The following is a 20,415-nucleotide window of genomic DNA, read 5'->3' as shown; positions in this document are numbered from 1 at the left end:
TTAGTGAGTTACACGTGTCAGAAGTTTAGTAAGAAGTTTAACACGTCAGGTTTGTCTCTGCTGCAGTAAATAGCTCTCCATTAAAAACATAATGCAGTCTGTAAAATGGGTCAATAAATTTGTCAGCAATTTATCTAGTTTAATTTTAAAATTGAAAATATGTTCGGACCGGATTTTCTAAGACTTCTCAACAAGCAGGGATTTTCCAGCACCTGGGAAAAGAGTTAAACACATCTAATGCTAAATCTAATGGATGCTTTAGCCACAAATTTTTGGTTAGGATCGATAGTAGCGTTCTTATCTGATTAGGTGAAAGTTATCTATGAGCTAAATACATAATTTGGAGAAAACAACAGGAAATACTTGAATAAGCCAATAGCCGAATAAAATATGGATATTTCTCAAAGTTCGATTATTATCTTAAGCAGGTTTAGAGAAAGTAAATATCTATGCAATTAAATAAATAGTTGAACAAGGTAGCACTGACATACTGAAATAGTTAAATAATTAAAGACTTATGACAGTTGATTTGTCAGGAAAACTATTATTTATTAAAAGGTAAGTATTACATACCTACTAAAATAAAGTGCGGCAAAGCACGATACATAAGTAGCGCAAAACTGCTGAGAATGCTGGATCGTGACTTTAGTCGCGACATGTCGACAACACCAAAAAACATATTTTGCCCAAATTTCATGAAAATTGCCTAAAAAATACTGAAATTAGGCCATGGCTACAAAATTTGGCGAAAACTGTCGAAACCTTAATCGCCATATTGCGACATGTCGACAACACCGAAAGACATGTTTTGCCCAAATTACGACACCGCGACCACACCCCCTGGCGCCGAGGGGGTGTGGCACCACTTAGATACACGTAATTTAACTGGATTTCATCCATAGATTAATTTGCGCTATAAATCTCATTTTGCCCCGATCACACCGCGACCACACCCGCTGGCGCCGAGGGGGTATGGTCCAAAAGTTTACGGGATCCTCCCCCTGGGGTCATATGTATGATGCCGCAAACCGATTTCGATTATCTTGATGCGTTCTCGAGTTATAGTGTTGACGGACGGACGGACGGACAGACGGACAGACTAACTAACCGATCACATAATGTGGCTTGCGCTACTTAATAAGCGGGTCGGTACGGGAAGTTAGCATATTTAAATATTGATTAGGTTGGATGAGTCTACCAAATAACTGTTTGTCACTCCGTTAAAGGAACTTGTGAATTATCTTCACTTCCTGTTACCCAATATATATTTTAGCAACAGTAAACTTCTAACAGTTTGGAATTGTTTATTTCCTCACTATTAATTCTAAATAAGTTATTTAGAGTGCATATAAAAAAATATTAGCAGAGTACAGAAATGGGTTAATACGGAGATTGCAACTTGAACTACGCATCCTTAATCTTCATGCAAACGCTAAATTTATCGCTAACGTAAATCTTAACGGTATGCAAAATTTACGTGCGAATTATAGAGTTTGCGTAAAAATTCCCTTCAAATTTGCCTTCTGTCTCACTTCACACTTAAAACCTAAAGATTTATTAGCGTTTACGTAAAAAACCAAATGATCCGCTAAAATAAGCTTTTTGCCCTTAAAATAACAAAAAACCTAACATGTTTAATTAACGTTACAGCGATCAATTCGTTAACGATAAATTCGAGGACCATAGCAACGCCTTACTATCGATTAAAGCCAGAATTATGCTACATTACAAATTATGCAATTATGTACATACAATTAATTTTGTTAATTTTACTTACTTATTTTCAATATTTGTTCTGCAGTGCTTTATCTAAATACAATACGTTGCATATGTTTGCATTTTCCAGAAACTTAATAAATAATTAAATTATGAATTTCTTACAACACCGGCACTGTTTACAGAGTACCTAGCAATTCCGTCTTATCGGAATACATGGGAATTGTGATGGTCAACTTTAAGCAGACACAGTGACGCGATTTGGTTCATACAAAATGTTTGGATTGATAGCGGCGTTCCCCCATCTACAAAATTCGAGCCGAATTTCACGCTCATAAAGGTGAAGGATTTCAGTTCTTTCGAAGCCGCCCAGGATTTAGCCTTCCTCGTCATGGCTGCCTTTTTCTGCAAGGACTGCAATACGTCCAAGGACGACGTGTATACGAATGAAGCCATCGTGAAGATGAGCACGTTACAAATAATTCCTTCAATCCCAACGAGCGGAAATATAATTAATCCAGGATGGGTTGGGATGTTCTTGTGATGCGTGATGTAAACGTACAATCTAAGAATTTGGATTCCCGAGCACAACATGATAAATGGCGGGGTGACCCAGTGCATTAGAAATGAGTTGAAGGATTTTTCCAAGAGTTGAATCGATCGGTAGAGATGGATGCAGTCACCAAGGTTGCGAGAATATTGAATTCCCTCGATTTTTCTGGAAACAAATTAATTAGGAACTTATTTTAGACTTTAATAATTTTTTATAGAGTAGTTTACATTTTTAAGCACATTTCTGTTTTTTAACTATATTCTTAAGAGAATCCAAAAACGCGGTAGTTGGGTATGATTCTACCTCCCTTGGTAATGATTTGGTTATAAATAAGTACTAAAATGCATATTTTATTCTTCCGTGACATGCTGCATTCTGATTGAATGTTGCCAAAAAATTCCTGCAAACGCTTGAATAATACCTTACAAATGTTAAAAAATTGCATAGCAACCTTAACAAATTCCTTAGCAACCGTAAAGAATCCCTAGCAAGGTCAGAATCAATTCGTATTTAGAAACGTTAAGATAATTTCTATGCAACTTTAAGGAAGCGGCCCGACTTTACGAAGGGCTTCAAGGCTAGTCTGGTATAAAATTTAATACCGACTAGTAATACAATTTTTAGTACAAAGCATTATTTCATTACCGTTTGTATACCTAGTATAGCCGCATAATAAAAACGCGATAGAGTGAATAGCGGTCATTTTTTAAATAACACTTTCTAAGAGTTTAGGTTTGTATCAGTTGGAACAGTTGTTAGCCTATCTGGCAAGTCGTCAAAGGCTTGTTTCCATAAAAAAACAGTGGAAATCATGACACAAACCTTTTTAAAGTGTTGAAGTACGTCAGAAATGACACGATCCCGGCACAGAGAACAAACAGGACAGGAATTGCTGCCGAAAATACGTTATGAGACAAGATCCATACGTCCACCAGATGCAGGACAAATCTGGTATTACAGCGACGAAGGTTCACAGCTGATGATATACATCTGGGAAACATTGACATCAGGAAAGGTGGCGTGCAAGGAATGAAAATCAGAAGCAACATTTGAAGAATCGAAATCACGGGGAGTGAAAATTGAACTACAAGGATAAAAAATTTCATGGGTTTCATGGTGCGCGAGATTACAAAAGTGCGTCCAGAATCTAAAAAAAATATTTTCAATAATTATGAATAAAATTTAATGAATATTTTCTGTAAAAATTAGACAGCAGCAAATCGAAATATGTGCAAAACTCGGGTAGAAATCGCTAACCTTCGGAGTTACACTGATACCTACCGCGGTGAGTGCGTAATTTGTTTCTAAATGGTCGCAAAAATTAAAATTTGTTACTCGACTGTCAATTTTCTCATTTCTCATACGGTAAAAAACGAATTTTGCCGAAATTCCTGGTGGACATATTTAAATATATTGATAAGGAAATTTAGGCTAAATATTCAACAACCTGCCACGAGATGTTTTTATATTTAACACTGAAATTTTTAGATTCGACGAACAAGGATTACAGTGAATTTAGGAGATTCGCTATACTATGAAAGACTTGAATTTCTCGGAAATTAATGTCACCATTTAATGAAAACTTGCATCTAACGGAGTATTTCATCATATGTAGTTACTCTGCCAGGTAGCAATTTGTTACGTGGAATGTGTATAGTACAGATTATACTCAAATTTACCAATAATAGCGGTCTTCTCGAATTCCAGAAATGTATTGATGACCTGGATCGTATCATTGTCGACAATATTTGTCCATCGTGTAATACTCGCGAGGAGACTGAGCATAAAGAAAACAGCGCCCTGAAACTTTTCCGTCCTCGTAAGCCGACCAAACAGGAGGTAGGCAAACATGGCGAAGCTGTACAAAATTGAAATACAGCACTGGAACTGAGCGTTTCGAAGCGAACGTTTAGATTTTGTTAAACGTTCAGACTTTTGGTCAAATACGAATGGGATGCAGTTGTGAATACGACATGCGATCAGGTGAGATTTTAGGATTGGAAGAAAAACAGTGCTGTACATTTGAGACTTGGATGAAGGGAAAATTTTAACTTTTTTGTAAATTTAAGTGTTTCAAAATTCTTAGTGCATGATGGTCTTTTTCGGCATGTTTTAAAATTTATTGTAAGGCAAAAGAGTGGAAATTTGCATTGTGGGCTATGCAGGTTCGAAAATGAAGTTCTTCTGCATTATCTCCGTATTATTGTTCGGTTCAAGAATGTTTGCTTAGTTGATATTTGACATTAGTTCATTATTCAAAAGCGTTTCTGCCCGTGATGAACATAGATACGATCATACAATATTATGGGTTTCTTGTATGTCAATAAAATTATCCATAGTCTAATCGAGTCACATGTTTGCGTTGATTTCGTCCGAATGGTCTATGTCGAGAAAACTCAGAGGTAAGACTACGAAGAAATTAAATAATTATTTGCTTTTGTGTAGTTTCCTCAAATGTAGTTTCCTCGTATTTACATACCGCACAAGTCCAACTAGCTCTGTTTACTGCGGATAAAGGGTGTAATTTATGAATTTAATTTACGTTGATGAATTAAATTCTGAAGTTGAAAAATTGTATGATATTTAACAAGCAATTATTTGTACATTATTTGCTTTTACTCATTTCGAAATATATATGAGGCTTTATTGATTCTGATAACAAAGTAATTTAGCCCCAAAAGAGCAACATTATACGTAACCTTCTAACTATACTATATGCATAAAATTGTTGTGGGCGTACTTTTATAAAAACGATAGGAAATCGTTTTCTTACGAAACCTGACTTTAGGGGTATGAGGTAAAAAAATTGATAGCTTGGGATAACATTCACCTCAAAGTTGTTTTTTCGAAGGGGCCATTTAACAGAAGTAGCCGTGTGATTTCGAGTTTTTGGCTGATTTTCTTGTATACTTAGGTAACTCATTACACAATTCTAATTTAGCTTGAATTATCCATTATCATTTTCAACGAAGCACAAAAAATGTAGATTTTGCATAGCAGCTTCTCAGCTATAAAACATAAATTACGACAGTTAATAAGCCTTTTCGTCAAAATTAATAAATTTCAGACCTCGCCTAGCTTTGTTTTTGTATATCTTACTTTTAATTTAATTCCTAGTTTCGTCGAAGGTACAACGTGACAAACCGTTCGTCTACACTTCCATCCTACATATCTCAACATTTCATAGGTAACCAGTTCCCGAATGAAGGCTACCACTGCGACACCTAATACACTCTTAGAAAAATCAATACCAGATCAATACCACGCGGTATTCATATGTGACTCTACCGTTTTGGTATTGATTTAATACCAGGCGGTATTATTTTAGATTTATACCGTGACGGTATTAAAATGTCACTTACGGTATTGATTTTTTTTTCGTGGTGGTATTGTTTATTAATACCGAAGGGTATAAACCTAGGATGCAGCGGTATTAAACGACTAAATAAGGTATTAATGAGTGATACCATGCAGTAAGAAAAATAACGGTTTAGTACTGCTTGGTATTGATTTTAACATTATTTATTTGATACAATTACAAGTCATAAAATTATAAATGACATAAATATTTACAAAAAATGGAAATCCGGATGTAATACATATAATGGAATGACTTAATTATAAAGCTGGCTTACGCACTATAATGTGGAAAAGTTGAGCTGACTGGATCTAAAAGCGCAAGTAATTAAAGAAATAACTTGTTTAAACAAACTTTTAGGCAGTTATTTATATATATTTTTCAATTTAAAGTTATCTTACCTCCTAATTCGACAGGAAATATCCGACTGAAATAAGTGATAAGCAAGTTGTCAATTAGTTGAAATATCTATACACGTCTAATTTAATTTAAATTGTCATTCTAACTTCGTATACATATGTATTCACCAACCTAAAATTATCCGGAATCCTATATTCACGACCGGAACTAGGAATTGGCGAAGTTGATGATGTCGCTAAACATAAAAAAATAAGTTAATTAATATAAAGCAGAAAACAACGAAATTGGTGGTTTAAAATTCCTCCCTATTAATTTAATACGTGGCAAAAGATAAAACGAAAAGAATAAATTTAAGCTTACCCTTTAATAAGAACGTGTCAAAGTTTCCACTAGCGGAAGTAGTCAATTTCTTCTCCACAAATAATTTACCAGCCGAACTATTTAAGAAGAACTTATTTTTAAAACGAGAACGATTTGCAACTGCAAGTGAGTAGTTTGCAAATCTCGCGCACAAGTCTATACCGGACAGATTTGAGACTTGGTAAACGTGGTATAAAATCCATACCCCACAGTATTATTTTCATACCTTAATAGTATTACTATTTAATACTCTCTAAGTTCAATAGTCCGGTATTGATTTTCCGTAAAATTTTGATACCACATTGTCACCTCTTGATGATACCGGTGAGACGGTATTAAAATTTTTCATGGATCAATACCCAGTTTCTAAGAGTGTATACTTGTACACAACCAGAATACTTTTTCAATTCTGGCAGCGAGACTTGTTTCCCGTGTTCGAACGCAATTTCTTTCTTTTCCGCAAGAAATCTTGTAACAACAACTTTTCTATATAACTCCATAGAAGTTTTACCTTTGATCTCTACAAAAATCTTTCTTGCCGAATCTAAATTTAACCAAAATTTGAACAGACCTGATTGAGCCAACTGACCAAAACTTTGGGACATGAGAGAATTCATAAAGCCCCGAGTAATGTAGACTGGTTGGTTTAGAAAAAGTTTGGGTGACTCTGTATGTCTCACAACGTATGGGACTATTTTAACTCCGACCCCAGCTAACAGCTCATCTAACTCATAGTCCATATTTCTAACAGCAAATGTATCCATAACCCGTTTATAAACATCATCCTCAAGTTTGACATCCCATTCTTCAGAAATATTCACACCAACAACAAAATCGGATTTGGTGCGGACCAAAGTTGTCCTTGCTTGAAGGAGTTCTAATGTTTGAAATAACTTTGTGGAATTCCTAGTGGCATTAATTGCATCTGTGAGTATTAAATCTTTCACCATGCTCCGAAGGATCTTGGATCCTCGAAGGATCCTCCTAAGTAAATTCTGCTGGTAGTAATAATTTTAATTTTTGATTCAACAACGGATTCCAAGGTTGACGGGAGACTTGGCGGAGTAATGTTTATAAGTGAGGATATCATGGATCCCTGATAAAATACTGTTCCCAGGAGAAAGAAGGAGAAGACATAAATGATAATAAATACTGGGAAATGGGGTATGAGTCGCAGAAAATCAGGAGTCCCATGGTACTGCCCGGATAAACAGGACAGAATCCACTTCCATATCTGGATGAAGTGGGTCGTTGCTTCTTTGCTAATAGATTGTCTTTCAACACAGTTCGAGTCAGAAGGATTGCCATGAGCGTGAAAGATATGCCCGACGTGGCCCTCGTATACTGGTCAAGTGGCATGACGAGGCCCTTCAACCCTTCCAACTTAGGTTTCCGATAAGATACAGTTGCCATTATAAATTGATATCTTTCTCTTCAATGTGGCAGCCAGATTTTTAAGTTTGGCGCCACGCCACGGCACAAAATATTAGTTTGACACGAAAATGTGAATGGATTCTTCATCTAGTGTCCTAGTAGATCCTAAAAAACATAGTGGGTACCCTGGACACGCCACCCACTTCAATAGTGCCCCTTGCCAGTAGAACCGTGCCCGACATGTAAATAATCGAGAGACGGATCGAGAGTCAGATTTGGATGAGGCTATATTTTTCGCTTGTTCGCCTATTCACATTTCCCACAGTACAAGAAATGCGCTTCGAATCGAGGTCAGAAATTAAAAGCCCACTGTGTATGAATAAACTAAAGCAAATTAAAAACAAAGTCATACACGAAGAAGTATACAAGAATTTATTTTCTAAATTTGAATAAGTGATTCAATATCCGAATACGTATATTGACAAAAATTTAAATTTAATCTTAGTTAGAACTTAGATTATATATACGTAAACATTACATTATGCTGTTCATGATCAAACTTACAGCATTCTAATTTATGACAAATTAGGGTAGTAATCTGGTCCAGTAAAACTTATTTTACATTGAACTAAGGGTCAAAAAATTAGGCCCTACTCTGCTTCGGCATTTCCGTTTCTGTTTGACGAATAAGCTTTGTAATCTGTTCATCAACCTCATCCCTTTCTCGAAGTAAACTCTCAAGTACTTGGAGCAAATGATATTTAACATCAATATCACCGGCAATATCATGGTCGGAATTCTGTACAATATTTTTCAAAACTTCGCAAAGAAAATAATCATCACCGTTTACAACCGCACGTAAAGTTTTCAGACGTTCATCCTTATTTTGATCTCCGAGAGATTTTAGAATGTAAATAATCGATTTTATAATAGATTCATGTCGTTCATGGAAGACCTCTCTATTAACCATCATAAGCCTAATGGCCTCTCTAAATAAATCAAGACACGCTTCGGGTCGACCTTGTTGGAATTTGCATTCACCAAGGAAGCCCAAAGTTCGTAGATATGCTGGTTGATGTTTGCCGAAATTTTCCCTGATCTTTAGTACCTCTTCCAACTTTTTTTCAGCAGCATTAAAATTTCTTTCTTTCAAAAGGCATATCGCAAATCCATGTTCCGCCTTAACCGTGAGCACGTGGTCGGAACCAAAATATTCTTCACAATTTTTACGTACTTCTTCGTACATTGCTTTAGAACCGGCTATATCTCCTTTTTTCCTGACAATTGAGGCTAGTTCAAGTAGGGTTCTAAGATACAAGTCATGACCACACTCTCCGAAGTGTGGTAATGATGTTTTAATGACCATCATTACTGTCGGGTTGGTAATTGTGAATTATACCAAAAACGGTAATTATTTGTTTACCGAATTTTATTATTAATAAAGTTTTTGGTTCACTACGGGTTGATAAATTCGCTAAGATTAAAATCGGTAAGCTAAAAATACCAAGCGGTATGTATTCATTACGAAAAAAGAAAACTGTATAGTACTGCCCCATAATGAACACTTTATTTTCCGGGTAATGTATGAATCTTTATGCGGTATTGCCATTCTACCGCACTGGTATTTATTTTTCACAATTCAAGTAATGAAAGAAGTTGCGCACTCTCACACGACAAACACCACGAGGAGGACAAAATGGGCGACAAAAAAGATAAATTAATTCGTGTTTCGAATTCTTTACATCAAAAGAAAGCAATAGTGAGCTCCAATAACTACGAGGAATTTCTAACAAAAGGTAAGTCAGCATGATTAATTAGATAAATATAATTCGCAAGTGAAAAAATTGATAAGATTTTGTTGATTTAATTAATTCAATGCAGATTATCTCAATTAAGTTATTAATTTAGCAACTTTATTTTACAGTTAGAATAAAGTTTGAGCTTGCTGACGACATCCAGATACTTATCGAAGACGACCAAGGTGCCGAGATTGATGCGGATGTGTTTCCAATTTTATGGGAGGAAGAAAAACCGAATATTACATTTCGAATTCAAGGCGAGGACTTTACAGTAAGCGCAATTCAGGACGCCGGTTCCAGTCCTCAAATTTATTATTGTAAGTACTACATAGATAAGTAATACCTCCAGGAATTAATATATGACCTGATAATTAATAATAATTAATAATTTTGTAGTGCCAAGTCCATTGTGTTCACCGGCGCCATCACCAGTTTCGCCATCATTAGGACTTGGTGACGTTGATGTATTTAAGCAGGTAAACAGTTCATCAGCTCAATATATTCTAACAAGTACATAGTAACTACAATTTTTGATTTTTTTCGATATTAGATATTAGAGGAATATGTCGAGAAGACGCCGCGTTTGGCGAATCTAATCTTGGAGTGCAGAGAGAAGTCCCTCGTCGATAACTCAGCGGCGGCAATAATTGTTAACGAGTTTGTGTCGAAATTGGTAGACTTAAAAGGGTAATTATTTTTAAATAAGTTCCTTGCTGTTTGTAAATAATATTTTCTGTTATGTAGTAACTCACCATGCACTCGAGACCAGATATCTTTTGCAAAGGCGATTGTTGAAATTCTGCCTTTCTGGAAATATCCGGGAACGCCAGACGGAATTGTAAATTACTATTGCAAATAAATTTTCGTAACAATAATTACTAAAAAAATTATTCTAAAAGTGTCTTGTGTAAATTGCAGGATATTCTTTATGATGAAATTAACCGGTCTGGCCTAATTCAACAACGACTCAAGTGGATTCACAGAAACATTAGGAAACCGGAAGTTGATACGAGGCGTCGGAAAAAAGAAGAAAGTCAAGGTGGCCCAAAGCCAAAAATAGCGAAAGGCGCAGAGGAGGTTTTCCCCAACTTGGAATTAACGGCGGCCCTAAATTCAAGCACTAAAAAAGGTGAAATTGTATCACTCATGAAGGAAACTTTTGAACACAGAAACCAGATAAGACGGTCAAACGATCAATCAGTGCTACGTGTGTACTCAAAATTTGCGGAATGTTCCTACTTGGTTTGAATTATTAACTTAATTTTAATAATTACGCATGTCATAAATATACAATTAATACTTCTGTTCAGGTTAATTTTGAGTTTTCGCTAATGTTTCCTGACCTTGAACAAAACTTTCTAAACACGTGGCCGGAATTTGCTGACCGATTGATTGCGCACTGCAAAACTTTAAGTAATTCGCCAGCCCTATTGAAATTCGCAAACAATAATTATGGTAAGTGTTTCCGTAAATCTAATAATCATAAATTTCGTAAATAAATTGCTAACCACTGTTTTGTTGTCACAGATAATTGGGACAAATCAATAGCAGCTCTATTTGTTCTGTTACACCTTATTCCTCCAAGCGCTCAAGGGAGAGGGAAAGGGGGACGCTGTAAAATTGACGACGCAAAGTTAAAGTTGGTTACTTTTTACCGGGTAAGCGCGGGAATAATTTAAGAGGGTCAGCTAAACGATATGGGACAGTTTTAATAAATATGTGTTTAAATAGGCTGAAACGCCCTTGAAATCAATTGTGGACACTTGGAATTTTGAGACTTCCCAACCAGCGCTCATTGTACTAGGCGAGGACCACTCCAATTTGACGTCCTTCTACATAATTTGTGATCGAATCCTCCTCCCAATCAACGCAAGAACTTCAACCGAGGCAATCGATTCCCTATTTAAGGCTCATTACGTAATTGGAACAGAATACGACAAAAATTTGACCGGAATTTGGAAGTTTATTCAAGTACACATTTTTCAACTTGAAACAACTACTCAGCTATCAAGAAAAGTGAAACAAGTGTTCCAGCAAATTTCTACTTATCTTCAAACGTCAAATTCCTCGACAAATTAAAATGTATACTTGTGGTCCATGTGGAAAAGTATTTTGTAAATTTATAGAGATTATAGTACATTTTAGGTGCATTCATAATTACGGTGAGGCAAATTTTCCAGCTACAATATGTCCTAAACAGTCTTGTAGCACACAAATATGTACATGGAGTGGATTGTTGAGGCATTTTAAGTCCCACGAAATTGTTTTAGATTCTGAAAATTATGATAAGAATTTTGAGGAAAATTTAACTCCCTCACTTAATTTAGTAGATCCAGTCTTAGATGACGTAGGTAATGATCCCAATTTAACTGAATTTAATGAACAAGCAGATATTACTACCAATTTAGGAATTAACGTAATGAAAGATATTTTAATTTCATTCTGCTCGTCATTGTTAGCCTCAGGTGTTACCAATTCAACTGTGGACTTTGTTGTTAAAGAGTTTGAAAATTCGTTTCTTCAAATTTCAAAATTAATTTTAAGGATAAGCAACAAATTTTGCAAAGAAATTTTGAGGACTTTAGTTGCCAGTCGCTATCTTTAATAGAAGCGTTCAGTCACGTAAATTCTATTTACAAACGACAGAAAGCGTTAGAAAAATATAGCCAAATAATTATGCCAAAAGAATATTCGTTAGGAAGTAGGCTGGAGCAAAGGGTGAGAGATAACAAACGTCAAGAAGTTATTGTATCAGATACATTTATGTATGTACCAATTCTCAAGAGTTTAGAAAAACTTGTTTCATCTCCAGATATTTATCAGTGTTTTTCAAAAGTTGTACCTTCAAATTCCAATTCAATCGAGTCATTTAAAGATACAGTTGCATTTAAAACTAATTGTCTTTTTTCAAGGAACCCGAATTCTATTCAAATTCAACTTTTCTATGATGATTTTGAAACAGTCAATCCCCTTGGCTCAAAACGAGGAATTCACAAATTGGGAGCGTTTTACTTTACTATTAAAAATCTTCCAGATTATATTAATTCCCAACTTAGCTCAATACATTTATTAGCCTTGTTTTATTCGGAGGATGCCAAAAAGTATGGTATTAATTCAATTCTGAAATTAATAATTCCAGATTTCCTGTATCTTGAGAAAGTGGGCATATCGGTAAATGGATCTGATAGAATTTTTGGTACTTTGTGTTCTCTTGCGTTTGACAACTTAGGTGGAAATAGTTTGCTAGGATTTAATGAGTCGTTTAATTCCCATTATTTTTGTCGAATATGCTGTACATCTAAAAGTGAAGCACAAGAAATATTTGAGCATAGCAAAATGATAGTCAGGGACAAAAGTAATTATGCCAATCATTTAAGTGACAAATCTTTTGGTGTTCAAACTGAATGTATTTTAAATCAACTTAATTATTTTAATTTTTTAGATAGTCCGTCTGTTGACATTATGCACGATTTACTGGAAGGTGTCGTTCCGTACGAAATCAAACTAGTTTTACAAAAATTAATATCTTTAAAGTGCTTTGATTTAGATTTAATTAATCAAAGAATTCAGGCCCATAATTTTGGCTATTTAGAATCAAAGAATCGCCCAAGTCCAATACGACTAGAAGGATCGGGAAACAAAATTGGACAAAAAGCTTCTCAAGCCTGGTGTCTGATTCGGTATTTACCAGTGATTATTGGGGATTTAGTTATTAGTAATGAGCAAAAAAAATATTGGGAAATTTTATTGCAACTTTTGGAGATTTTGAGCTATGTATTTTGTCGGAAATTTTCAGAATCTACTTTGTTATTATTAGATGCAAAAATAGTTAGCCATCATAATCTATTTCGTAAGTTGTTCCCAGATCAAAAACTTATCCCCAAGCACCATTTAATGTGTCACTATTCTTTTGTCATTAGGCAAAGTGGGCCATTAGTATCAATGTGGGCCATGCGGTATGAGGGGAAACATAATTATTTTTCTCAATTAGCAGGACAAATAAGAAATTTTCGTAATATTTGTTCATCGTTGGCTAAAAGGCATCAACAGTATAGTTCTCATTTGTTAAAAACTATTGAAATTAATGAGGGGGTTAGGGCAGATAATATAGTAGTATCTAATTTGTATGAATTTGCTGAGTCTTTTGATTTAATCGAGAAATTAAGACAGTTTGACATATTTAAAGAATGTGACGGAAATACAAAAGTTTATACAGCAAATAAGGTCTGGTATCGTAATTATAAATACAAAATTGATTATGTTGTTTGCTATGGAATGGGAAATATTTTTCCAAATTTTGGTGTAATTCAGGACCTAATATTAATTGATGAAACCAGATGCCTGTTATTTTTGAAAAAGCTAAATGTAGACTTCTTTGACAGACACTATTTTTCCTATATTGTTACACGTACAAATGATTTGTTTGAAGTTGTGGATATATCTAATTTAATTGTTCATGAATGTTTTGAGTTTCAAAAAAATTGTAATACCGATGCTTTTCATTTAGTTTTAAGGCATTACTTGTAAAAATATATGTATTTGTAATTTAGGCTATATATAACTTGATTGGTTTTTGTATTTAATTAAGTTGTGTAGTTTAATTATTGCGAATTATTACAATAAATAATCAAAATAATTACCGAAATAGTGAAACATTTATTACCATAATAATAAATATCGATAAGCAAACGATAATAATATGATTATGGTGCGGTGTTGATTATTTACCACCCAGTAATAAGCATCTTTATACATTTATCATAATATCATTACTGGCTAATATTACTTCATTACTGCGTGCAGTTGCAGGTTCATATTGCATGATATTTATGATATTATTGTGGAGTAATACGTTAATGCCGGGATGGTAATCTTTCTGTTAAATACCGCGCGGTAACTAACCCATTACCACAGCAGTAGAGTCATATATAGACTACACGGGGTAATGATTCCGGTAAACATTTTTCGGAGAGTGCACTACCTAGACATTTTTCGATATTCTTGAGGAGGTTTGATAAATTGTTGTAACTGTTAACTAAATCACCTTGGAATGATAGCGATCTCGAATAATTGTACCTAATGTTAAACATTTCTTTTCCGTTGTTAAAGTTTTTTTCTAAAACCCTGATATTTTCTAAACAAAATTGCGCAGTTAAAGAGAAGAAAGAAAGTTCCAATAGTTGCCCTGAAATAAAGCTAGGGACTGAAATATATTTTTTCAAAATAGCTTCATCCCCAATGTCTAAAATATGCTTCCAAATTTGCACAATAGTAAATTTATCTTTGGCTGCAAAATTAGCCATGTGATTGACCAAGTGGTCAATAAGTATTTCAAGGGTTGCAGGAATTTTCAGACCTTCGGGGATTTCAAACGTTTCAAAAAGACGTAGGACCTTCTGTGTCATTCTGTGTACAGTTATTATTTCGTTGTCCGACTTAATAAGACTGTAGCGCAAAAGAAGCTTACAAGCATTATTTATGTCCTGGGTAGAAGTTCCTGCAAAGGCTGTCTGATATATTTTTCGCAATGAATCTAAAGATATGCCGTCCCCATCAACGTATGCCAGGACCTTTAATAACCTAACAGCGACTGAACCATCGACCTGATCTCTGTCTAAGCGTTCAATGCACAACCCCAAAGTCTTTCCCAGAGTAGCCTCATTAGAATTGCTTGACAATAAAATAGCTACGGGGGACTTAGCCAGTTCTAGGCAATATTGTCTAGCATTGTATGATTTTCCGTAGAATTCTGCTCTTTTTTGATGTCTAATAAATGCAACGGCTTTAACTAAAGCCAGCGGCCAGTCACCCAGCTCGACACATAGCTTCACAACATCTTTCTGATTTTCTCCGCTTAAGCGATAATTTACAAATTCAATTGCAGTTTCTCTGCTAAATTCTTCCAAATCTATGCTCGGATAACTAGCGTCTGATCCGGAATCGACACAATTGATGTTTCTAGTTGTCACTAGAACAAAGCATCCCTCTTTTTTTAATCTGGAAATTACCTCAGTATAGCCGACATACTGGTCATCTACATTGTCTACTACAACAATAGTCTTACCACTAAGATTTGATAAGCAATTTATTTGATCTATGTGAAAAGACGGAGCAGGGACTTTTTCTTTCCTTACTTCTTTCCACAATTTTGTAATGCTTGAAAATAATTTCTCTTCAGATTCTCCCTGCAGCACAATAATGTTAGCGTTCCTATCCATGGTATCGCGGGATTCTAAAATGTTTCGACAAAAGCAAAATGCCAGTTCCGTTTTACCAAAGCCTGGTGGACCATGGATGTAAACAGGGGAGCGATTAGAAGAGTAGAATTTCCTAATTTCTTGTAGTTCATTTTTTCTTCCATGAAATCGAATTGCTTCCCCAAGTGAGTGCTGAATGCGTTCGCCATCTATCGGATTTTTACGTACTTCAATCTTTTCTGAAAAAAGTTAACGAAAGTTTTGCTTAAAGCCAAGTTTCTGTAAAATATATATTCATATTTCTAACTAACCAGCGACATATTTGAAATTTTCGTTTTTCAAAACACAACAAAAATTTTCGACTGACGGATTCTGATTTAAAGAATGCCACTCCTCAACCATACGTCTGATCAAACGCCCTGAATTATTGGTTTGACTATATTCCTGCCTTAAGTTTTCAATGGCGGAAGAAGATAATTCGAGCGAGTGTGCTAATTTTCCCCAATTAGCCAAAACAATGGGATCCTTTTGAAGTTCAGCAGCGATTATATCAACTATTTTTTTACTAGAATCTATAGGTTCTAGTACCGATTGTTTGGCGGTAGGCAGTAAATTCCCCATACTTATATGGGAATAAAGAAATTTCACGTAGCTTTTTCAGTGGGTTTACACAGGAGTTGATAGCTACTGCGGATTGACTTGGGTTTGACGTCAAGATAACCACTTTATCACATTGTGTCACACGATTTGTGTGACACAATATCAACTTATAAAGGTTGATAAAGCAATACACAATAGGTTGCCTTTGCATACACTTTAAATAACTCGGTAGTAAAATTCCATCACCCCTTATAACCGTGAATGCAGCAATGCGTAATGTAAACTACACTCAAAACAAAATTTTAATGAATCATTACTGCGCGGAGTGACTCTACCGCGATAGTAATGATTTGGTATTAAAACAATACTATATGGTAAAAAAATTAACCCACGTTAGTGTTAAAATTATTACCAAAAAGTGTTATTTTATTACTAAATCTATACCAACATGGTGTAAATTTTTAGTTCCGTCACGGTAGAGTCACATATCTACTCCGCTCGTTTTTTTATTAAAGAGTGTACTATCCGGTGTAGTACCTTCACGGCTATTTTTGTTACATATTTAGCTTGTGAGTTAGCCAAATAGTAATAAATATAGTAATAACGTACTACTCAATCTTCTCCGATGTTGTACAATTTTTACATCGTTGCTAAAATTTATTTACTTTTTTAATTACAGTATTTTGATCATTATATATTTTATTACTATTAGAGGCATTGTATTATTAAAGTTATATTTTTGTTATCGTGACATGGTTTTCAAACCAGTTTTGTAAACTTATATCCATTAACCCGTAAATAAAGGTTGACTTGACTTGGTGTGAAATTAAAGGCGTTGTAATTTATCTAATAAATAAGGCTATAAATTATACTGGGTTTTATAGGTTCTAATGGTTTTTGTTATATGATAGCAGTAAACTCATTAAGCCAGTCTTTCAAATTTGCAAAACACAAAATAAATTTTGTTCAAAAATTATTATTTTTTGTATGAACCTAAAATTGTGCTGATTAGGAGGGCATGAATTATCGGTCTATTTCGAATTTTCTAGTATTGTAATATTAATGCTATAATCCTCCTGACTGCGATGAATTAGCTTTGTCTTACGTATGGAATAAGCTAGAAACTCTTTGAGTTAACATTTAGAATGTAATTTTAATGTCTAACTAAATTGTAATCCATGAAACCCAGTATAAAACCCAATAAGGTTTTGTTTTGGTTTTATTTCCCGTATAAAAATTTTAACGGATTTTATGCACAAATTTGGCTGGATTTTATGCACAAATTTGGCTGAATTTTGTGCACAAAAATTTATGCAGGGTGATTTGTGCATAAACTGTGTAGGCTTATGCATAATTATGCTATGTTTTTTTCTATTAAAAAGAGAGATTGCTAGCCACAAGCTTTGTATGAAGAAAAGTATCTTCATAAAAATATCAGTTTTTAAACTTTTATGCAGAATATACTCTCCAGAAATTTATGCACAATTATGCACAATTTTTTATGCATAAATCATTATGCCGACTAAGTGTGCGGTATTATGCAGAAGTCGCCACACGATTTTTATACGGGTTGTATGATATTCAATAACACCAATTAAAACCTAACAACCCAAACCCAATCAAACCTGCGTAGAACTACCTTGTATGTACACACGTTGTAAATAGTGATAAGCTATAGATATGTTTTATTAGCTCAATTGAGTTAGGTAAGGTTAGACTTATGGCTATGATTTTCGTTAATTTTTAAGAGTGTACTTAAATATGTTCTGCCAATAGTGATATATTACATGATGACATAATTTACTGAAATAGAGAAAACAATTTGTCCATATCGTCACTCGAGTGATGTTCCATTTTATACGCATAACAACTGTCGATCGATATTGATACATATGTGATGTATGATAATCATTGATACGAAATATGATGTGGTGGAACATTCTGGAATGCAGAGTTATAAATTAACTCTGCTCATGATAACGTAATCTTGCAAAACATTTAATTTACGTACATTACCATAAAGACCCATGTTCAGTGTTTAAACTGGTATTTACCACTGGTAAAACCAGGTATTTACCGGTATTTACCACCAAGCTAAAAACTGGTAGAGTGGTATAAAGTGGTAAAAACCTGTTTGGGGTATTGCGAGACGAATTTTACCATATTAACTTCACATTAATTTATAAAAAATAATTTGTTTAATGATGAGGAATATTACGCTAAACCATTCAGTAGTTACGTACTATTAAAAATATCGTTTAGTTTGACTTTCCAGGCTGTAAATTGACCTCAAATGAGTTTCTACCACTTGATAACAGTTTATACCGCTTTTTACTATTTTACCACTTTTTACCACTGTGATGGTAAAAATCAACCGAAGTGGTAAAATTTAAAAAACTGCCCATGTCTAACCTGTATTTATTCAAATTTGTAGCGATTATTACTCATGCAAAATCTACTCTCTGGATAACCAAAAACTAATCAATGGTTCAGACGATGTATATTTGTCAATTTCAAATTGCAAATTACATAAATAATTGCATGAGATAAAAAATTGGTAACGTTAATTAAAACGAATACGCGTTTAATACGTTAAAATTTTAGCATTAAACTTATTACAACAAGGGATTATTTTATTACGGGTGCGAGTATAACCGTCCAACGAAAAATATTTTTCTTCCAACGAAAAGAAATAATTTTTAATACTTTTATCATGGAAATATGGGCTAAAATTAAAAACTGAGATTCGCCTAGCAAACATATAATTGACACGGAGATGACTACAAGACAAATATAAAATAGACTTATTATCCCTTCACCCATATCCATTCCTTTTTCCACCTTGTTATGTTCCTTGACTGCAGAAATTCTATATCTTACTTTCCTAGCTATCATTTCCTCCTCGAGCTTCGCATAAACGCCAGCCCCGAGTAGGAATTTGTAATAACGTGGGACTTTCGAAGATCCGTTTAGTGAGGCATTAATTAGCTCATTGAACTGTCAAATTCGAGTCGACGTATTCAAGTAAATGACTCAAAATCTTTATATATAGAATAATCATGATTATTTCAACCATAAATAATTATAATTTGGAAAAAAACCTGTGATTTTATTGATCCATGGATACGTAGCAAAACTGAACAAAATCCATCAGTTTTATTGTAATCAAACTCAAACCCCTACAACTTATGTAGTTTTCGGACGAAAAATAATTACGACACAGCATTTCCGTTGTGTGCATTCCATCCTTTTTAGATATCTAACTAGGTCATGACACAATCTATTCAGCTTAACAAGAAGTGAAACACATGTAAGGTACGCATTAACAATCAATCCCCACACATAAATGTAACCCTCAATCAATATAGCGCCAAATGCCAAACAATGCAATACTCCACAGGGTATAAAAATTGTTATTAGGCGTCCATCAATTTTAATAGGTGATACCACTTCTAACGTGTCATTTACCACCGGCTGCCTTTCCAGAAATGTGTTTTCCGCCATTTCTTTCTTTAGCTTTCCATATATCCCGGAAGACATCAACACCTGAAAATTTCTATGTACTCTTGACACCTGGCTGGATGTAGTGACCCCGCCAACATCAGTAAAGGACCATCCAACTCGTGCTGTCTCCAAGGCGGTACGTCCAAGGTACAATTTTTTAGACGGATACTTCTTATCAAGGAAATCCTTTTCAGCAAGAACGTTTTCGGACACTGATATGAAGGCAGTTTTTCTTTGACAATTGATCACATCCCGCTCGACCAAGGTTTGTAGTTCTCGTGTAGAATAATTGTTTCTGCTAGTATTCAAACCTATGGGAAGGGTAGTTTGTACTGGGTTCATAAGGAGAAGATATAACGCGTCATGTCTGGTTATCCCTAGCTTCTCTTGATTATTCAAAATTTGCCTCCCATATCTAAAATATCTACTTGCTATTTCGTTATACCACAAATACGATACGAAACCATCCCAGAAAGCGATCGGGGTAGAAAGTAAACTGAAGCAAGAACCCAAAACAAAATCATTTTTAAAACTTGGTGTGTTGTATAGAAATTATGTGTATCGCAACTTCCCCCAATATGCGGCATATTTGAC

At 34.6% G+C, this 20,415-nt stretch overlaps 2 protein-coding genes and 1 long non-coding RNA gene across 3 annotated transcripts in view; 1 reads left to right on the top strand and 2 right to left on the bottom strand.

The window, feature by feature from the left end:
- Positions 1 to 5,775: 5,775 nt before the first annotated feature.
- LOC110850255 overlaps positions 5,776 to 20,415 on the bottom strand; it is a 28,273-nt gene continuing 13,633 nt past the window's right edge. Inside the window, exons 4-7 of the long non-coding RNA XR_004834888.1 lie at positions 6,348 to 6,424; positions 6,159 to 6,222; positions 6,029 to 6,054; positions 5,776 to 5,938 (exon numbers count right to left, since the gene is read on the bottom strand). This is a non-coding gene — a long non-coding RNA (uncharacterized LOC110850255). The remainder of the gene's footprint in view (positions 5,939 to 6,028; positions 6,055 to 6,158; positions 6,223 to 6,347; positions 6,425 to 20,415) is intronic.
- On the top strand, positions 9,292 to 11,618 carry LOC118435568. Its single transcript, XM_035851815.1, has 9 exons — positions 9,292 to 9,517; positions 9,646 to 9,837; positions 9,917 to 9,996; positions 10,071 to 10,207; positions 10,265 to 10,358; positions 10,439 to 10,762; positions 10,831 to 10,975; positions 11,048 to 11,178; positions 11,252 to 11,618. The coding sequence occupies exons 1-9, from the start codon at positions 9,316 to 9,318 to the stop codon at positions 11,597 to 11,599; spliced, it is 1,653 nt and encodes a 550-aa protein (XP_035707708.1). The 5' UTR covers positions 9,292 to 9,315; the 3' UTR covers positions 11,600 to 11,618.
- On the bottom strand, positions 14,157 to 16,569 carry LOC118435567. The gene is made up of 2 exons (XM_035851814.1): positions 16,029 to 16,569; positions 14,157 to 15,956 (listed from the first exon to the last, which is right to left on the bottom strand). The coding sequence occupies exons 1-2, from the start codon at positions 16,336 to 16,338 to the stop codon at positions 14,443 to 14,445; spliced, it is 1,824 nt and encodes a 607-aa protein (XP_035707707.1). The 5' UTR covers positions 16,339 to 16,569; the 3' UTR covers positions 14,157 to 14,442.

This window comes from Folsomia candida, unplaced genomic scaffold, assembly GCF_002217175.1.
Source record: "Folsomia candida strain VU population unplaced genomic scaffold, ASM221717v1 Fcan01_Sc005, whole genome shotgun sequence".
NCBI lineage: Eukaryota > Metazoa > Arthropoda > Collembola > Entomobryomorpha > Isotomidae > Folsomia > Folsomia candida.
Note: the sequence above shows the minus strand (reverse complement) of the source record. Positions and strands in the feature narration are given on the sequence as shown.

Coding starts and splice junctions, on each gene's coding strand:
- LOC118435567 (XM_035851814.1), bottom strand. CDS start 16,338: ATGGGGAATTTACTGCCTACCGCCAAACAATCGGTACTAGAACCTATA. Junction 15,957..16,028: donor AAATTTCAAATATGTCGCTG/GTTAGTTAGAAA, acceptor AACTTTTTTCAG/AAAAGATTGAAGTACGTAAA.
- LOC118435568 (XM_035851815.1), top strand. CDS start 9,316: ATGCGGTATTGCCATTCTACCGCACTGGTATTTATTTTTCACAATTCA. Junction 9,997..10,070: donor ACGTTGATGTATTTAAGCAG/GTAAACAGTTCA, acceptor TTTCGATATTAG/ATATTAGAGGAATATGTCGA. Junction 10,359..10,438: donor CGGGAACGCCAGACGGAATT/GTAAATTACTAT, acceptor TGTAAATTGCAG/GATATTCTTTATGATGAAAT.